Genomic DNA, 17621 nt, shown 5'->3' with positions numbered 1-17621 from the left:
TATCTTTTAATATTTTTTTCGAAAATAAAAAATTATGGTATTTTTGAAAAAACCCCAATTTTAATTTCATATAAAAGAATGAATATTTAATTTTGAAACTTAAATATAACTAATTGATACCTTATTTAATTGTTAGTTTAATGTGTAAATTTTATTATCAAGTTTTTTTGTGTGATTTTGTCCAAATTTTATTTATTTAAAGTCAAAAGAATAAATCTCTATAGTACATTTGGGTTAAAAGTAAGCTCTAAGAGATATTCAAATGATAAAACAAGATTAATTAATGTGATATAAGACAAGAAGACATGTTTTTCGCTCATCTATACTATACTATAATAAGCCAACATAGGTATAATTTGTAGTCGGACAAATTTTTGGTTTGGTTATGTTTATTTAGTTTGGTACTCTTTCTACCGAAGCAGAAGTCTACAACGTATCAAGATTGTTAAACAGTTTTAAAAACTAAAAACACTCAACTTGTATTACAAGACAAAAAATTTATCATTATCCTTTTAAATATAATTTATAATAAATCCAATTCATTAATCTATAATACTAAAATAATATTAAAATTTAAATTATAAATAATAAATTAAGAATAATATAATCGCCCGTGCTTCGCACGGGTTAAAGGCTAGTAATATTAATAATATAACAATAGGAAATGTAACATAGTTAGGGTAACTTCTTATAAACACGGCGCGTTTAGTTAATGATAATTATCATATAGTTTCTTCATCTTTATATTTTATTTTCATCTTCACAAGAGTTAAGTGTTAAGTGAGCAAGTGAGATTTTCTAGTTAATGAAAATTATTATATATACTTCCTCCTTTAGTTGTTTTTTGTTTTTATCATATTACTCTATTTCACAATATTAGATAGATTTTATCTCCCCAGGTAGACAAGAAATCCTGGATCCTCATGCAAAGACACTCAAAATTGATTATTGTAAGTAGAATCAACTTCTGATGAACGTTGCTACTGGTCGTAAATTTTTCATCCTGTTCTCGATCTTTATCGAATAAAGTAGAGAGTGAGAAGATGCCGAAGTGAGTAGTGATCGGGTACAAATTATCACATGGTCTAGCAGGTAGTCTTTTGCAACAGGTAAAAGTCATTTTTAAATGATGATAGTATATGATTAGAAAGAAAGGCCATAAGATCTTGGAGGCACCATAAGATCCAAAACGTATATGCACCACATAAATCACTCCTAGCCACATCTTTGAGCAAAGATGGGGAATCAACTTCAAGTCCTTGTGCAAGCTGTGTAGTTTAAAAACAAATTATATATGTAGTATCAAAGTCCTATCTTGCAGTTCATCAACTTTTTTGTTCCCGTTAGAGCCAACCGTTCTTCAATGTCAGCATTTCAAATCAGAATCTCATTCTTGGGTCCAGCTTTGGATTATATCTTTAACCACTTTAATCTAGTAACAATAACAGTTTATTCATTTTTGCTTATAGGCTGCATTTGCTTAACTTCTAGGTTACAAAATTCTGCAGAAGATACTCCCTCCATCTCATATCATCTCATATTATGTGTCTTGTTTTGATTACTCAAGAGTCAAATTGACTAAATTTTGACCACAAATTATACAAATTATCCAACTTAAAAAATTAAAAAAATTAATTTTATTAGAAAATATATCTAATTCCCTTCAAAATCCACTTTTCAGAATTTTAAAAATAATTAATAAATTTTCTTTAACTAATGGTCAAAATTTGGTCAAATTGACCATCAAATAGTCAAAAGTGGACGCATAGGGCTGTAATTCGAGCCGAGCCGGGCGAGTTTCGAACCGAGCCTAATTCGAGCCAACTTTAATTGAGCCGAGCCGGCTCGATTAACTAATCGAGCCTAAATCTTTGGCCGAACTCGACTCGGTTAATTTCACGAGTCGAGTCGAGCCGGCTCGTTTAGATGAACGAGCCGGTTTTAACGAGCCGAGCGAGCCAGCTCGTATAATTTTACACTTAATCGAGCCCAAACCTCTACCCGAACTCGGCTCGTTTAATTTCACGAGTCGAGTCGAGCCGGCTCGTTTAATTAAACGAGCCGAAACCTTTACCCGAACTCGGCTCGTTTAACGAGTCGAGCCGAGCCCACTTAAACGAGTTCGAGCCGGGCGAGCTCGCGAGCCGCCCGACTCGAATTACAGCCCTATGGACACATAATATGAGATGAAAGGAGTAACATTTTTAAAAGATAAGTAAATACCGGAAAATGAGAGAAAACATATTCTGACAAATAAAAGAAGGTATACAAATATCAAAAAATATGTGAAAATATTTTCTGGCTAACAGACCAAGTCCAATATAATTCTTTGAGATGGTTTCATAATCTTATTAATTAGTGAGGATGAGTATAATGAAAAAGTAGATAATTTAACACTAATATGATGCGAAATTTGATGTCCCACCAGTAGTGTGATTTCCATAAGTGGCAGATCCCATGGCTGCCCTAGTAAAACCTTGTCCATGTATAAGAGTCCAAGAAGCTCTGCTCCTTTATAGTTATAATGTATAGTCTCTCTGTATATATTTATTTGTATCTTACTGCTACAAGCACCAAGCAGCTGTCGACACTGAAAAGTGTTTGTTTTGAGTTCAGTCCATCTGTTTCTCTTTTTTTCCTTTCTTCTGTTCGGCTAACTTGGTCTATGTGTGTATTTGTATCTCAAATCATGCCGGGTAAATTTGACTTACTTTGCTACCTAGGTTTTATACTATTCCAATGATTTTTAATACATTAAAGATCAGGGGTTGTGTCGTGGCAGCACTGCACATGAATAAGAATAATTTCAGTTTATGTTATTTAAAATCCGAATGTTTAAATGTCAAACCCTTGATATTTTTGTGATATTATGATTCTTTGATTTTGTTAAAATAATATCTATATTCTGCTGGGAAACAGACCAACTCTTCCGGAGACGGTACAAAACCTGCATTTCAATTCATGACAACTGCATGTGGAAATTATTTAGCCAAAAAAAAAAAACTGCATGTGGAAATTAGCAGTTTTTTAGCACGTCATTTCTCTTATTATTTTCACTAGGAATATATTTTGTCAACCTCAGTATGAATGAAGGATGCGGACTTAGAGCAAGGATAATAGATTAGCTAAATGAACTCTTAAACTCACCATTAGGTAATCAATAATAATAAAAAAAGCTACTACAGAACGTGATTATCTAAAGTACATCCCCGAATTTCCTAACCATTATCTATTTTCAGGTAATCTCTAATCATTATCTATTTAATATTTATGAATAAAAAATTGATCTCCCTCCTTTTTTATCTTTTCCCTCCTTTTCCACCTTATTTCCTCAAATTTATTAATAAAATAATAATAAAAAACAAAAAATGGAGATTACTACTCCCTCCGTCCCTTTTTACATGTCCATTTTGCTTTTTGAGAAGTCAAATTGACCAATTTTTGACTAAGCATTGCAAATTATCAATTTATTATTTCTAAAATCTGAAAGTTGCATATTATAATAGACTATATATACTTTCTAATGATATAGTCAATTTGACTGGTCAAAAGTCAAAATGGACATGTAAAAGGGGACGGAAGGAGTATTAGAGTTGACACTAAAAGTAGGTTTTCTGAATCACTAAAACTCATTATTTTATATTATTAATAACTAATATTATGGGTAACCCATTGTACCTGCTGTTACACATGTGTCAACATTAAGTGACCAGTTTCCTAAAACCAGAGAGTATTAATAAAACATATATAAGAAAACATAAGATAATAGTCATTGATAAGTTTTTCACTAATTTAGTCATGACCAAATGACTAATCTGAATTTGCCGACAGCACATTCATTCGCTTCTAATCCATGTTTACTTGATTCACCTAATTCGCTTCTGAGGTAAAGAGGAAAATCCAAGGCTATGCAAGATGGACATATTGCTAACCAATCAAAACAAGAAGGTACAAGAAAATAAGATGTATGAGTTTGGTGCAGAATTGGTGCAGAGATCCGTGACACTATCACTCATGTTTGTGGTGCACCACACCACATGTAAATAATGTCCGTATGTAATTTGTCCCACAAAAGCTGAAGAAAAATGGCATGAATTTTTTTAACAAATTATCTCTCGCTTTGTATTAGTTCGAAATGCTTGTAGCTGAAGGTGATCGATATATGAATGTAACGAAGAGTGTCATTATCGAATACTATGATTTTGACACAAGGAGCTGTCACCTTTTTGTGGACAGAGAGAGATGCTGTCCCCTTAAACTGCTTAACGAAACTCTAAGGTATGAATGCAATATATTATCGAGCTTTTTAATTAATATTTTATGGAGAATATTGAATGAAAGATCGTACGTTTCTCATGCGACTTTTCCCAATATAAAATATACAATATTGTCCCTCAAACATGTGGGAAAACCCATTAATATACATTTCAGTCACTGAGATCCTTCATGATTTTGAATAAAAATTATCAAGAAATATAATTTTTAGATTTGTAGGTCAAGTATAAGAGTAGTATCAAGAGAGTTCGGCATTTTATCATTTAGAATGTGATTTATGCTTAAACGAGTTGGGCCTTATTCTTTCACTGACAACAGATCTTATTTTAGAACAGGTTCAAGTTCAACCGACCAGCCAAAAAATGATGGCTTATGTTTAATAATCTCCACTTTCTACCCAAAATCGAACAATTTGACATATATTCGCTTATGCTAACAAATGGGATCAAATCAAGCCAACTACCCCCACGATATCCTCCTTAGAGTGGGATTGCACGAGAGTAATATACAGGATATTCCGTTAGAGGAGGATTTCAGGAGAGTAAAATGTACCTAAATCCTTCACGGGTACTGTCCCAGATGATTCGATAATAGCGTTTAAGGCTTGCTAACACAAGATCACGAGTTCGATTCTCTCGGCGCTTCGGAAGTTAATGTGCTACCATGCTCGGGGGTATGAGTATAACTAGTCGAGGTGCGCGCAAATTGACTTCAAAAAAATGTACGTAAATCATACCCTATTAGCTAGAGTAAGGATACTGTTTTCGTGAACACCGCCAAGTTCAACGCATGAGTCTAATCCGTCGTAAGTTAGAACATGATATAATTTATTTCATTTTTTATTTATTTGTTTATTTTTAATTAGCCAAATATGTTAACTTACGACTTTTTAGTTACGACGGAAAAATAAAACATATCATTTTCATTTTTAAATATCTATAATTATATAATTATGTGAACTTACGATGATGTAGTATGACGGAATCGGAACCATTTTATTTTCATTTATTTTGTGTTTTTAATTAGCTAAATATGTTAACTTACGACGGTTTAGTTACGACGAAAACGTAACTTACGACGGTTCCGCGGGGAAAATTTATTATATTTTATTAGTTCGAGCCTTAATTCTAGCGAAAAACAGAGTAAATACGACGGAAGGTGGATATGCAGCAAGAACTGACGAGAACATATGACGAATATTGATTTTCTATCGTAAATTTAGCGTTCCGTCTTTTCTGTCGTAAATGACGTCAAGCAGCACTGTCTAAACTCATGTTACCTTGAGATTTAAAGCCTCCATGTCCATGCTTATTTATACTACTAAATGAGAGTACCACATAAATTGAATACGTTTGATTTCAGAATATCATATCGGCATGCATGCTATAACCAAAAACCAGTGTCTTGGCTTTGGAATTAGCCTAGTCACTTGAAAGATATAAGATACACCTAAATTGGAATAATAAATTCAGTCAAACGGATCCCTGCAAAAATCAGAATACCTATATACAATCCAACACACTTGGGGACACATGTCGTGCGATCAACCAGATAAATGTACTGCACCTCTCTGCTGCTTTAAATGTATCTGAGTATACATATGTATTCATATCTGGTGTATATACATGTGCTCATTTATGCATGTATATATGACAAGTCACCTTCATGTATATTTCATAATTCAATAAGTAGCTTCTCCTAGCTGTTCTTTGAGCTTTGTTTTGAGAGATGGAGGAGGTTTTAGTAAGGGAATATGATGAGGAAAGAGATTTTAAAATGGTGGTGGAACTTGAGAAGAGCTGTAAGACTACAGCATCTCCTAGTAATGAAGGAATGTCTATACTTTCTAATATGATGGGAGATGATCCTTTGTGCAGAATTAGGCTCTACCCTCTTCATGTTTTGCTGGTGTGTCTCTCGTGTTTTGGTACCAGGTGAATACATGCTTGAATTCTTTTGCATTGATTTTTGAATACTTGAATGGTCTGAGTTGCAGATTGCGGAGATACTGAGTGAAGGAGAAATTGTTGGCATTGTTCGAGGATGCATCAAGTATGTGGAAATTGGAGTTCATGAAAGGCGGAGACAAGTCACAATGGGTTCAATACTAGGCCTCAGGGTATCTCCCACTCATAGGTAAAATCTATCTCTACAAGAGCATATACATATGTGTGTGTGTGTGTGTGTGTGTGTGTGTGTGTGTTGTGAATTCTAGTACATGTAGTTAAAGTTATGAAGATTATGGCACGAGTCGAGTGTGATTAAATTAAGATGTCATTATGCTTGTTATGGTAGAATGTAGTCTCAATGGGGAGGATTGAGGATTGAGATAATTAAGCTCTACTTACAATTCATATTATGGTGTAGTTTTTAGACTGAAAGTATAACTTATCATGCAAAACAATGTCATGAGTTAAAAACTCATCATTTCTACAGCCAAATTCTGCCTGCAATTTGCGTATATTAGTATACGTATAATGTTAATAAACTAATAAGTGATAGATAGTGATAAGTAGCCAAAGATGGGCGGGCCGAATCTGATAAGTAACATAACACCAGTTGAAATTCCAAGATTTTAATTATTCATCACATGTGTAGTTATCCATCATATATATATGCAGCGATATGAATTGCAAAAAAAATTTACTTTGATAGTACTATGCATCAGATAGTGTTTTACTTTGTGGTCATTTCTTCTTCTCTCTCCCATATATGAAGATAATCAACCTTATCAAGATTCTCAGTCTCTTTCTTCTTATGTGGCCACATACAATACTAAGCCAACCATATATAAATTATTCAAGCATGATGTTAGTTCATCGTCAAACAGGCGTAAGGGTGTAGGAGTAAAGCTTGTCCAATCAATAGAAGAATGGTTGAGTAAGAATGGGGCAACTTACACATTTGCTGCCACTGAGGAGAACAATGCAGCCTCCACAAATCTCTTCACTCTCAGACGCAATTACATAAAATTAAGCTCCCTATCCATATTTGTTCAACGCCTAAATCCACCTCTTGATGATCTACCAGAAGGCGTAAATTTTGAGCAGTTGCCTACTGATCAAGCCATTTCTTTCTACCAGACACGTCTCGGGGCCAAAGACATGTATCCTACAGATATTGACATGATTTTGAAGGAGAAACTTAGCCTTGGCACATGGTTATGCCACTTTAAAGAGGATAATGTGAAGATTAATCATAACGACAACAAAATTACCGGAGACTCATGGATGATATTCAGTATTTGGAATACTTGTGAAGCTTATAAGCTTCAAGTAAAAAGAACTAATCATCATTCATCACCAGTTTACCATGCAATCGAAGATGATGAAGAAAACCCTAAAAAGATGGCATGCGACTCGATTGAGAAACCCTTTGGATTTCTCTTCCTCTTCGGGCTTCTTGGGGAGGGAGATCGACTTGGGGAGCTTGTGAAAACTCTCTGGAGCTTTGCATTGCAGATAGCTGAAAATGTGAAGGATTGCAAGGCAATAGTAACTGAATTAGGTTTCTCGGATCCTATTCGAGAGCATGTTCCTGAAGAAGTCTCTACAGCATGCATTGATGACTCCTGGTATGCAAAAAAGATCAATAATATCAGCAGTGAAGATGATGATTTAGTTTTGAAAGGAGAGTTGGGGAATGTGTTTGTTGATCCCAGAGACTTCTAATATTAGACTACTGCATATGCCTGCATGAATATACATTTAGACTAGCTAGCTAGAAATATTGGTCATCGGTTAGTTGATTAAATGATTAATCATGTATTATCCTCTGTGTGTTGATGCAATTGTACTACTTGAGGCCCATGAATGAAAATAAAGTTTAATTTAGGCCACTCAGATGTCTTGCTTAATTAATTAGGAATAGAACCTTTTCTTTTTCTTCTTGTTACATAAATTATAAAAGTTATTTTACAAAATATTATATATAAAATGATCCGACCTTTTTGGTTTTTCAATTAACTCGAGAGTCAAATTACATAAGTGTCTCTGAACTGCAGTCGTTAAGAGAACAAGTAACTCTAGATATAAGATGACGGTCTTTGTTTGCTGGATTTAACATGAAGTAAATGAAACTCGTGACATTACAATTTTGCTCTTATATAATAAAAATTGTAAAAGCATCACAATTTTATTATTTATGCTAAAACAAATGCATTTTTGTTGACAATATGAATTAAAATTTTAATTTCCTAATATAAGCTTCATGTTTAACCATTGTGCTATATCAACTCTTTACAAGTCACATTTTCTCTTTTTTTTTCTATATATTCTTTCTTAATTTTGAGCTAAAAAAAAGCGTCGACACTTATAATTTAGGGAATATATCAGCTATACTCTTTTTTAAGAAACTATTTGCATCAATACAGTTTGCTTGGAATAAGTGCAGATATACGTTCTCATCACATAAACTATGAACATTTTGCAGTTTTACGATGTGGTTGTCTCGTCTCTCTCCTTCCATGTCTCACTCACTCTCTGTCTCTCCCATGCCTCTCTCTTCTGCCTTCATCTCTCTTCTCTCTATCGCTCTTTTCTCCTTCTTTCTCATCTTTTTCATTGCTAGCTCTCTCAAATTTCAATTGATGAAATAATTTTTTAATTAGGATTTCAGATCTCAGCCAAAAAATAATGAATAGGCGAAAAAGATGAGTGGAGAAAAACGACGGACACATACAAGACGAGTCCAGAAGACGTAAAGGCCGGAGTAAAAGTTTTATGTCCTCACGACGTGCTTTTGCTTACGTTGGTTATGAAAGATGAGAAGGTGGGGGATTGTCGTGATTGCCCGGGGTATGAGTAGGCGTGGGAGAGTTTCGCAAGGTTGGTTTGTTGGTTGATTTGTTAGATTTTGGTTGATTTGTGGTTTCCAGTTTGTTGTTTTAGTTGCTTTCTAGGTTATAATGTTTGGTCCCGCAGGCACTCATTTTTCGACTTTTGCAATAACTTGCAACTTATTATACAACTAAACGTAATTTTCAATTTCAAAGTTGCATTTCTGATTGCATATATAGTTGCTAGCATATATGGTTGCATATGCAACCACCGTATTTTTGCAAATATATTTTGAAGTATAGTATTTTTGCAATTTGTTTTAGAAAATGAAAGTAATTTTGCAAAAAATCATTTAAACTTGGGTATTTATGAGAAAAGCCCTATTATATATAACTCCCCTTTTTAGTTTACATAATTAATAATAAAAATATACATTCAATTATATTTGAAAAAGATATTGAACTTGTTTTTCAAACATATAAATATCAAATATGTCATTAATTATTATATTTTAAATTCAAATATTTCTAATATTACCATTTTCACTTAACAATCATTGAAAAATTACCCTTATTTAAAATTTAAAATATCTGTTCGGGTAATTTGATTAATTAATGAATTGTGATTTATTAAAAAAATAATAAGAATAAATATAATAGTGATTTATGAATAACTTGTGTATAAATTTTTTTCTAAAAAGATTAATTTTACCAAAAAAAATATATATAACTAATTTCTGATTTTAATTCAGTTTATTTTTGATACACTAAAACAGCCTTCTTCAGAGTAAAGGGGTTTCTGGATCCCGCTGCCCTCGTATATTTTGTTTGGTTTTTTATTTTAAGCAGTTGCATGCAACATAAGAGCAACTCTAATGCACCCATTTCTTACCTATATTTGATTTACCTGGACAAGATTTGAGGATTGAGAACAAAAAGAGCTCCTCCAAGGCAACTCTCTATCCCCTATTAATTTGAGGTGAGAAAAAGTTCAACCACTTATTTGAGGGATGAAAAAGCAACCCCCTATATGCTCCATGTCATCACCAGCTAATATCTCCTCTTATTTTTCTGTTATTTATTAGTGCAATTTTTCTCTCTCCTTGAGTTGTATATATAAATTTAAAATATAGGGAATCAAATAGGGAAAATCGTTGGAGCAAAATAGCTTTTTGATCCCCAATATTTTAGGTATCCATTAATATATACTCCCTCCGTCCCTATTTATCTGTTCACTTTGGAAGTAAAAATTTGTCCCTATTTATCTGTCCATTTATATAACCAAAGCAAAATTTTTCATTTAATAACCTGAAGAGTCTTTGATTTTGTTCTTCATGCTATAAATATCATGACTATTTATTCATCAAATTTGTATTGGATAAAGGAATAATCCCACTAGTATTTTCCTACTACTAAGGCATTAAATAAGGGTATTGATAGAAGTTTCTTATCAAACTTAAATTTTCTTAATATGCGTGAAAATATTAAAAGTTAGCAGATAAATAAGGACGGAGGGAGGAATATTTTAGGGGTTGAAAATAAGGAATTGCATGCTTGCTCCTTGTTACAAACCGACAAGTCTCCTGAAGCCGCCTCCTGCTTTTCAATCTGCAAGTCTGTATTTTAATTTATTTGTATTTGAATATTTATGTGTATATTTTTTTAATTATTTGTTTCTTGAATTGTTTTAATTATAATACAGAGTGAGCGAAGATGAGATTGGAGAAGTGTTGGTTCTGTTCTTCAACTGTATATCCTGGCCACGGTATTCAGTTTGTCAGAAACGATGCCAAGGTACGATCTGTTTTCGTGTTTTCGTGTCGTGTATCAGGAATAATATATAATATGTGTTAATTGATTCTGCGGAATAAAGTACTGAAATTTTCTAATTTGGATAAGTAGTAGTTGATCAGACACATGAAATCATGTTATCTGAAGGGATTAATTTTCGATATATTTTTTAATATAGACTTTAAAATATGTGATTATGATAAATTATATGTGTATGTTATTTGGTTTTAATATAGACTTTAAAATATGTGATTATGATAAACCCTTTGTTATAGACACAAAGGGTTTATATCTTGGGTTGGGAGAATTCACTGTTTCTGTGATCAATTTAAATAGTATGCAAATATCATTTAACCAGGATTTTTCGGGTTATGTAGGAATTTCGGAGTGATAAAATTGTATCTTAAAGGATTCCAATTCTGCTAGGTTTTTGTTGTTGTTGGATTCTTTGATCTCGAAATATTTGTTTTACACTCAAGATTCATCGATCTTATGTAATTTTACTTTGCTAGCCCACATCTCTTATTCTTTTCTTCCCAACCTTAACTTAAGCTTCATAGTAAAATTTGAATTGAAAGGAAACTTTGAAATGTTAGAAGGTCTTTTCTTTGAGATGCAGTGATCATATGTTTTATTTTTACGGAATTTGTCTGAACTGGGGTAAAAGCTTAATTTGGGATGAATTACGCTTTGTTGAAATTAATGTTATGTTGGTATATATATCCTGTTAAAAGGATGTTGAATAATTTACCTGGAAATTTGTTTTGTTTTCCCTTGCGCAGATATTCCGATTTTGTAGGTCTAAATGCCACAAGAATTTCAAGATGAAGAGGAACCCGCGGAAAGTTAAATGGGCTAAAGCCTATAGGCGGTTACATGGGAAGGAAATGACTCAGGTGAGAAAACCTTCTATTCTGTAACCATAAGGCTTTCCAAATCCTTGACACTGTTGATATTTGTGGTTGCTGATGTATATGTGTAAATTTTACTCCTGTAGGATTCCACATCTGAATATGAGAGGAAGCGTAATAGGCCAGAGAGATATGACAGGAATCTTGCTGAGAATACACTGAAGGCCATTAAGAAGATTGATAAAGTTAGAGTTGCTAGGGCGGAAGACCACCATAAGAATAGGTTTTATGTTGATCAATTTTGTTTAATCATAGTAATTATTCTTTAAACTCTTCTATTTACGCTTTCCTCTTTTAGGATGAAAGGAAAGAAATCCATGGAGCGCAAGCAAGATGCAAAGGAGCTGGAACAGAATATTTGCATGATCAAACCTCGTTTAGTCCCACTAGAAGACCCATCGCTTACATTACTAAAAATCAAGGTCAAGGTTCCCCAGCAGTCCGAGGAAAATCGCATGGAAGAGTAATTTGTTTCTTACAAAAAGTTGCTAGATGGGATGAAAACCTTTATGATTTCTTGATTATTATTTATGGAAATATACATTGAGTTTTCTAAATAATTTTGTGGATGTTTAATGCCATTATTAAGATATAGAAAAAAGTTGTGAATTTCTGTCAGATGTTTAATCTGGTATGTTCAGCCTCCAGAAGAATGAAAAGTTGCTTTATGTTATGCTAATATGTTCACTTTAAATGCACAGAGCAAAGTGCAGACCAACTAGTCTGATATAGGTTTCTTTGTATGGGAAGGAACATTAAGATTTTTAATCTGTATAATTTATTTGCTGTGAATGTACATTCAGGACAGCAACTTACATGTTCTATATCTGTTTCTTTCTGGAGAACTGAAGCAATGGTCTGCGATTGGAGCTATAATTACATTTTATCAGTGCCAACTTCAAATATATGCAGTCCAAGTAATCACCACTAGATTTTTTTCATGGTGAAGCTTGGGAATTCTCTAGGATCCACAGAGAAAGAATATGCTGCAAGACTAATCGCGACCAAACTTGTTTCTGCACAGCTGAGCCTGTATTATTCTCCTTGCCATTTATTGTCTTGGATCATTGGCAAGTTTTTTGGAAGACCTTTTCCATATTCTCGAAGAGTTGGCATTTCCTGAGACTCGGTTTTGAAATGTCCTTTCCAACATAATGTCCAATCTAGACGGGTCCAGTGAAAGCTTTCCCCGTATAAAAGTATCCAATTCGAAACCACTCCCACTGACAAGATCAGTGGAAAAGCCAGAAGATTCTTCTTTGATGCTACTAATATCATCAAAGTTAGTTGCCTTGTAATATGAATTCTGATCAATGTTTAAGAGTCTCTTAATGCTGTCGATTGCTGGGTCTATGATATCGAAGACCCCCATAACCCATGATGCATCGTCAACAATTTCTGTACGCTGTCTCACAAGAAAAAACAATATATATTTTAGTATATTGTATTGTTAGTTACAACTACAAGGCTTTGGCCAGTAAACTCAGGAAATGCAGGCCTAAAATCTGACAAAACCAAACATGTTGCTAGTCAAGTACTTAGGAGTCACTACGGTATTAAGAGCTTTACTTGGAACAATCAAGTAGCATTGATACCTAATTGCGATATAACACACACACACACACACACACACACACACACACACACATTTCAGCAGAGAACCAGACGACTGTGAGAACCAAAGGTTCTGCACAACATAAACCAAAGCTCTGCACATTTTTAGGTAGCGGTCCTGCAAATTTGTAGTGCAGAACCCCAGGCTTCCAATTGGAACCAAATCTTCTGTGTATATATAAAATAAAACCATGGTTTCTTCCAAAAAAAACCATGGTTGGAACTTAAGTATCAGCAATTAGAGATATATACCATGTGTATGTATGGGCAAATAGCAATGTCTGGTGACCAATAAGCTAAAGGTCTTATTCCTAAGAACTTTGTTGAGAATAAAATACTTGATGGCTTATACCTGCTGGAAATAGAGGTCGCGGATTTCCTCAGCTCGTGTAGCATTCCCCTGGTCTTCTTCCAATGATGCCCAAGTCATCCATGTTACATAGCTCTGAGAATTTATATTAAGTGAAGATCTAAAGAGCCTTCTAGCTGCAGATAGATTGCCAGCTCTCTGTTCCAAGACACCCCAGGCCTGTGAATTTATTATATATCATTTCATGTTAGACACGATATAATTGCTCGCAGACTAGCACCACTCTGAAATTATATTCTAAGGATCAAGAGAAAACAAATCAAGTAAGCTCTGAGATTCCCTTGCCTGGAGACAGCGAGCAGCACTTTCACTGGCTGAATTTATTGACAATGCTTTTTGGTATAGTTCCCTGGCTGTGTCTATGTTTCCTTCTTTCCACTCCATCCATCCCCAAGCCTGTATTAGAACCAAGTCAAGCTTCTATAATACAACTTGTGCACTCTGAGATGCTAAATATTTGTTTCATTGATCTACATGGTTACGTAGGAAGAGCTAGAAAGATTGCTATGACTAAGTAGTGAACAATGTACTAAACGGGCTCTTACAATCCACACAGGTTGGTGTCGTGGATCCAATTCAGATGCTCTTATGAACAAGACTCGAGCAAGGTTTGCAGTTGAGTACTTGTATTCTAGTAAGGCAAGAGATTGAAGAAGCACAGGATCTCTTGGATTTAGTGCATGACCTATCTTAAAGAGCTTCCTTCCTTGATCAACATTTCCTTGATTAGTTTCAAACACTCCCCACACGTGCCATGCAAACCTATTCTTAGGACTCGCCTGAACTGCTTTCTGCTTGAGAAGATGAATTCATCATATGTACATGACTACTACTTAATATTGGAGTTCATTAAGATAAAGGAAAGCACTGGTAACCTCAAAAATCTTCCTGGCGACTATATTGTTGCCTTGCTGAGCTTCAACCTGAGCCCAAGCCTATAGGAATTGAAGACAAGGGATATAATAAAAGATTGTGCGGATATATGTCAATCCTCAACCAATAATTTCCATTTGAAAGAACACTTACAAGCCAACTAGCACAACTTTTAGGATTGCATTTCGTAGCCTGCCTGAACAAATAACGCGCTTGCTCAAACCGATTCGCTTTAGCTTCAAGCATTGCAAGTGTTTGGTAGATATACTCGTTTTTACCACAGTATTTGAGACCTTTTCCAAGTAAATTTCTAGCTTTCTTAATATTTCCAGCTTTCAGCTCTAAGACCGCCCATCCATGCCAAGCAGCAACATGTTTCTTGTCAGCAACTGTGGCAGCATCAAATAAATCTCGAGCTTTCCTAATATTTCCCATCTTGTTTTCTAGAACAGCCCAACACTGTTCCAAAGGAACACGATCACTAATTTAGAGAAATTAAGGAACAGTAAGAAACTTGCCTAATATGATTCTTATCAGTGTTAGTTGTGTACATGCAATGGCCTGACATCGATTTGATCCTAGGTGTTCATTGCAAGTATTAGTGGAAGAAATAATAATTAAGAGATTGCACAAGGCAGTTCTCCATAAGTTCTGAAGTGGTGAAGCCTTGCAGCTTTCTGGTAATTTGAATTAAGAGAATATATGAAAGATTTATTTTCGCATACCAGAATTCGTTACAGTTCTAGTAGGCTAGAGCTAAATAATTTGTCCCACCAATCAGGATAATGTTTTAGAGCTGTCCTATAGAGTTCACAGTGGAAACATATGTCTTCAGCTTAAATTACACATATCATGCTTCTAACACTGCAATTCATTGATAAATTCTACAGTCACCTTATCTTGCGAGTCATATAAGTTACCAACTTAAAAGTAGATGTGCCAAAAGATATTATTCCAAATTTGTGCTTGTGCTGCAGCATATTATCACTGACGGAGAAAGATAAGTTACACTGGGATCTAAATTTAGGATGAATTGAGAGAAATGTACAAGGGCAAGTGAATTACTAGTAAAAAACAAGTTATATCTCTACAAGTAGTGTTCTAAACATCCCCGATTAATCCTCAATAAATATTTTACTGATATATCGATTACACTCCGATTTAACTAAGAATCCCCGATTTATCGAAAAAATCTCCGATACATCCAGAATCAGCAATTCAACCAATTAGTTCCGGTTCCCAGTTTCTATAATCATGCTACAAGTTTACTCTGTAAAAAAACTCGAAAAATAGTACTACTGTAAAAGAAATAACCTGCCAAATGTAGGCATTTTCTCCTTGAGTGGCCTGACAACCTTTCTCATACACACTTCTAGCTTCATTTGCTTTAGACTGTTTGTTGTATATCTTTCCAAGAGCCACATAAGACCTCCCATCTTCAGGCCATTTATATATACACTGCAAATCAAACAAACAATCAACAACATTCATATTGATCTTCTACACATTGATCATCACATACAATTCTACCTTTTGAAGAAGTTCCTCTGCTTCTTGATATCGAAAATTCCTGCCTAAAACCTTAGCTCTATAAAGGGCCAAGTCCAAATTCACAACCAAAGGCCTCTCCTCCCTGGACTCAACTCTCTCAGGTTCAAAAAAAGCTACTTTTTTTGCAAATTTTGCAAGACTAGCATCAACAGAAGACAAGCCCTCCTCCTCCTCATCCTCCTCCTCCTCATCTTCAACCAATGAATCCATTACTGGTCTTCTAACAACCAGAAGCTCCTCTAAAGACTGTCTACTAGCTCTGATCTCTTCATTAAGCTTATCTTTATCTTCACTGAATAATTCAGTTGAGGCCTTGGGTTCTTGAAGTGATGAGGAGGACTCATGGGCTGAGAGTGTGTGGAAAGGAGGTTTTGAGTGGATGGGTTTAAAGGGTGTGGGGATGAGGAGTTTTGATGGTGATGGGGTCTGTTTTGGTAAGAAGATTGTTAAGTTTGAGGGGTTTGAAGAGGTTGAAGAAGAGAAGAGCTTCATTTTTTCTTGGCTCAACTGTGTGTTGGTTAACAGATAAAACTGCAGTTTGTGTAGTAGAGAGCTGAGGTGTGGCCGTGTGGGACTTCAAGTTCCATACAAGTGTTTTTAAGTTTTTCCTTTAAAAACAATAACAATAATAATAATTCTTTCATTTAATTTTGATCTTTATATTTTGCAAATTTTACATAACATAAATGTAAAATTTTAGAATTTTTTATGGTATTTCTTGATTATAGAAATTAGAATCGGAATTAATCAGCTGACTTACTGATTCAGAAATATCGAATATTTTCAGTTAAATTAAAATGTAATCAGTAGATTGGTCAGATATTCTATAAAAATTAATCAGACTTTTGATCTATAGTTTTTAGAATATTGATTTTATGTTTAATTAAAGGGATGTTAAGGTAAATTGGGTAGCGAAGCTGAAGCAGAGTAATGGTGTGAGGCCTGACACGTAGTGCACTTTCTATAATAGATAGCTCAGTAAAATCAAGATCTCAGATTTCCTAGTAACGTGGAAGCCTTTTATTGGTTATGAAAAGCAGATGGAATGAGCTAATGCTGTGAATAACTGTGATGCGGGTCGATACAGAAATAACAAAATTTCGAAGATTTATTTAAATTCACGCTTAGAAATTTTACTTGCCGATTCAGAATATATTTATAAATCAGAAATTTTTAAAATATTTTTAAAGACTAAACAGAGATTTTTTTAAATAATCAAATATTTTAATTAGAACAATGACTGTTACAAATCAACTGAAAAAATACAGTGTAGGAGAATTTGGCTGGCCAAGTGTATTCTAGAGATAAACCTGTAACGCTTGGTACGATGAAGGTGGAGCAAAGGATGACCTTGAATCAAGCCCGATCCTGAACTTTGAGAGGTCCTAGGTTAAAAAAATAAATTGAGGCTTTTTTTAAACAATTTGAAAATATTCAAATCATCCAATTTTTACAAAAA

At 34.2% G+C, this 17621-nt stretch overlaps 3 protein-coding genes across 6 annotated transcripts; 2 read left to right on the top strand and 1 right to left on the bottom strand.

Moving 5' to 3' along the window:
* The first annotated feature begins 5923 nt into the window (after positions 1–5923).
* LOC108202204 (probable N-acetyltransferase HLS1-like) lies at positions 5924–8075 on the top strand. The gene is made up of 3 exons (XM_017370594.2): positions 5924–6183; positions 6272–6411; positions 7106–8075. The coding sequence occupies exons 1-3, from the start codon at positions 6004–6006 to the stop codon at positions 7944–7946; spliced, it is 1161 nt and encodes a 386-aa protein (XP_017226083.1). The 5' UTR covers positions 5924–6003; the 3' UTR covers positions 7947–8075.
* Positions 8076–8646: 571 nt separating this feature from the next.
* On the top strand, positions 8647–12374 carry LOC108203050 (probable ribosome biogenesis protein RLP24). 4 transcript variants are annotated; one of them, XM_017371757.2, is made up of 5 exons: positions 8647–9101; positions 10755–10846; positions 11626–11739; positions 11841–11977; positions 12053–12374. In XM_017371757.2, the coding sequence occupies exons 2-5, from the start codon at positions 10766–10768 to the stop codon at positions 12219–12221; spliced, it is 501 nt and encodes a 166-aa protein (XP_017227246.1). In that variant the 5' UTR covers positions 8647–9101; positions 10755–10765; the 3' UTR covers positions 12222–12374. The 4 variants fall into 4 exon arrangements, with proteins under 4 accessions (XP_017227246.1, XP_017227247.1, XP_017227243.1 ...); XM_017371758.2 differs by lacking the exon at positions 8647–9101 and adding an exon at positions 9692–10031; XM_017371754.2 differs by lacking the exon at positions 8647–9101 and adding an exon at positions 10051–10666.
* A 141-nt stretch (positions 12375–12515) lies between these two features.
* Positions 12516–16747, bottom strand: LOC108203049 (protein high chlorophyll fluorescent 107). Its single transcript, XM_017371753.2, has 8 exons — positions 16142–16747; positions 15926–16069; positions 14765–15070; positions 14614–14673; positions 14284–14529; positions 14024–14134; positions 13721–13897; positions 12516–13159 (listed from the first exon to the last, which is right to left on the bottom strand). The coding sequence occupies exons 1-8, from the start codon at positions 16652–16654 to the stop codon at positions 12806–12808; spliced, it is 1911 nt and encodes a 636-aa protein (XP_017227242.1). The 5' UTR covers positions 16655–16747; the 3' UTR covers positions 12516–12805.
* Between the last annotated feature and the right edge of the window lie 874 nt (positions 16748–17621).

The sequence above is a fragment of the Daucus carota genome, chromosome 9 (genome assembly GCF_001625215.2).
Source record: "Daucus carota subsp. sativus chromosome 9, DH1 v3.0, whole genome shotgun sequence".
NCBI lineage: Eukaryota > Viridiplantae > Streptophyta > Magnoliopsida > Apiales > Apiaceae > Daucus > Daucus carota.
The sequence above is the reverse complement of the archived record's forward strand: the minus strand, read 5'-3'. Positions and strand labels throughout refer to the sequence as shown.

Bases quoted from the DNA above. Each gene is read 5' to 3' on its own strand.
- LOC108203049 (XM_017371753.2), bottom strand. From the start codon at position 16,654: ATGAAGCTCTTCTCTTCTTCAACCTCTTCAAACCCCTCAAACTTAACA. The intron at 16,070-16,141 runs GTAGAATTGTAT...TTTGATTTGCAG, and splicing joins CAGAGGAACTTCTTCAAAAG to TGTATATATAAATGGCCTGA. The intron at 14,674-14,764 runs GTAAGTGTTCTT...CAATTCCTATAG, and splicing joins AAAGTTGTGCTAGTTGGCTT to GCTTGGGCTCAGGTTGAAGC.
- LOC108202204 (XM_017370594.2), top strand. From the start codon at position 6,004: ATGGAGGAGGTTTTAGTAAGGGAATATGATGAGGAAAGAGATTTTAAA. The intron at 6,184-6,271 runs GTGTGTCTCTCG...TCTGAGTTGCAG, and splicing joins ACCCTCTTCATGTTTTGCTG to ATTGCGGAGATACTGAGTGA. The intron at 6,412-7,105 runs GTAAAATCTATC...ATCGTCAAACAG, and splicing joins AGGGTATCTCCCACTCATAG to GCGTAAGGGTGTAGGAGTAA.
- LOC108203050 (XM_017371757.2), top strand. From the start codon at position 10,766: ATGAGATTGGAGAAGTGTTGGTTCTGTTCTTCAACTGTATATCCTGGC. The intron at 11,740-11,840 runs GTGAGAAAACCT...TTACTCCTGTAG, and splicing joins ATGGGAAGGAAATGACTCAG to GATTCCACATCTGAATATGA. The intron at 11,978-12,052 runs GTTTTATGTTGA...TTCCTCTTTTAG, and splicing joins GAAGACCACCATAAGAATAG to GATGAAAGGAAAGAAATCCA.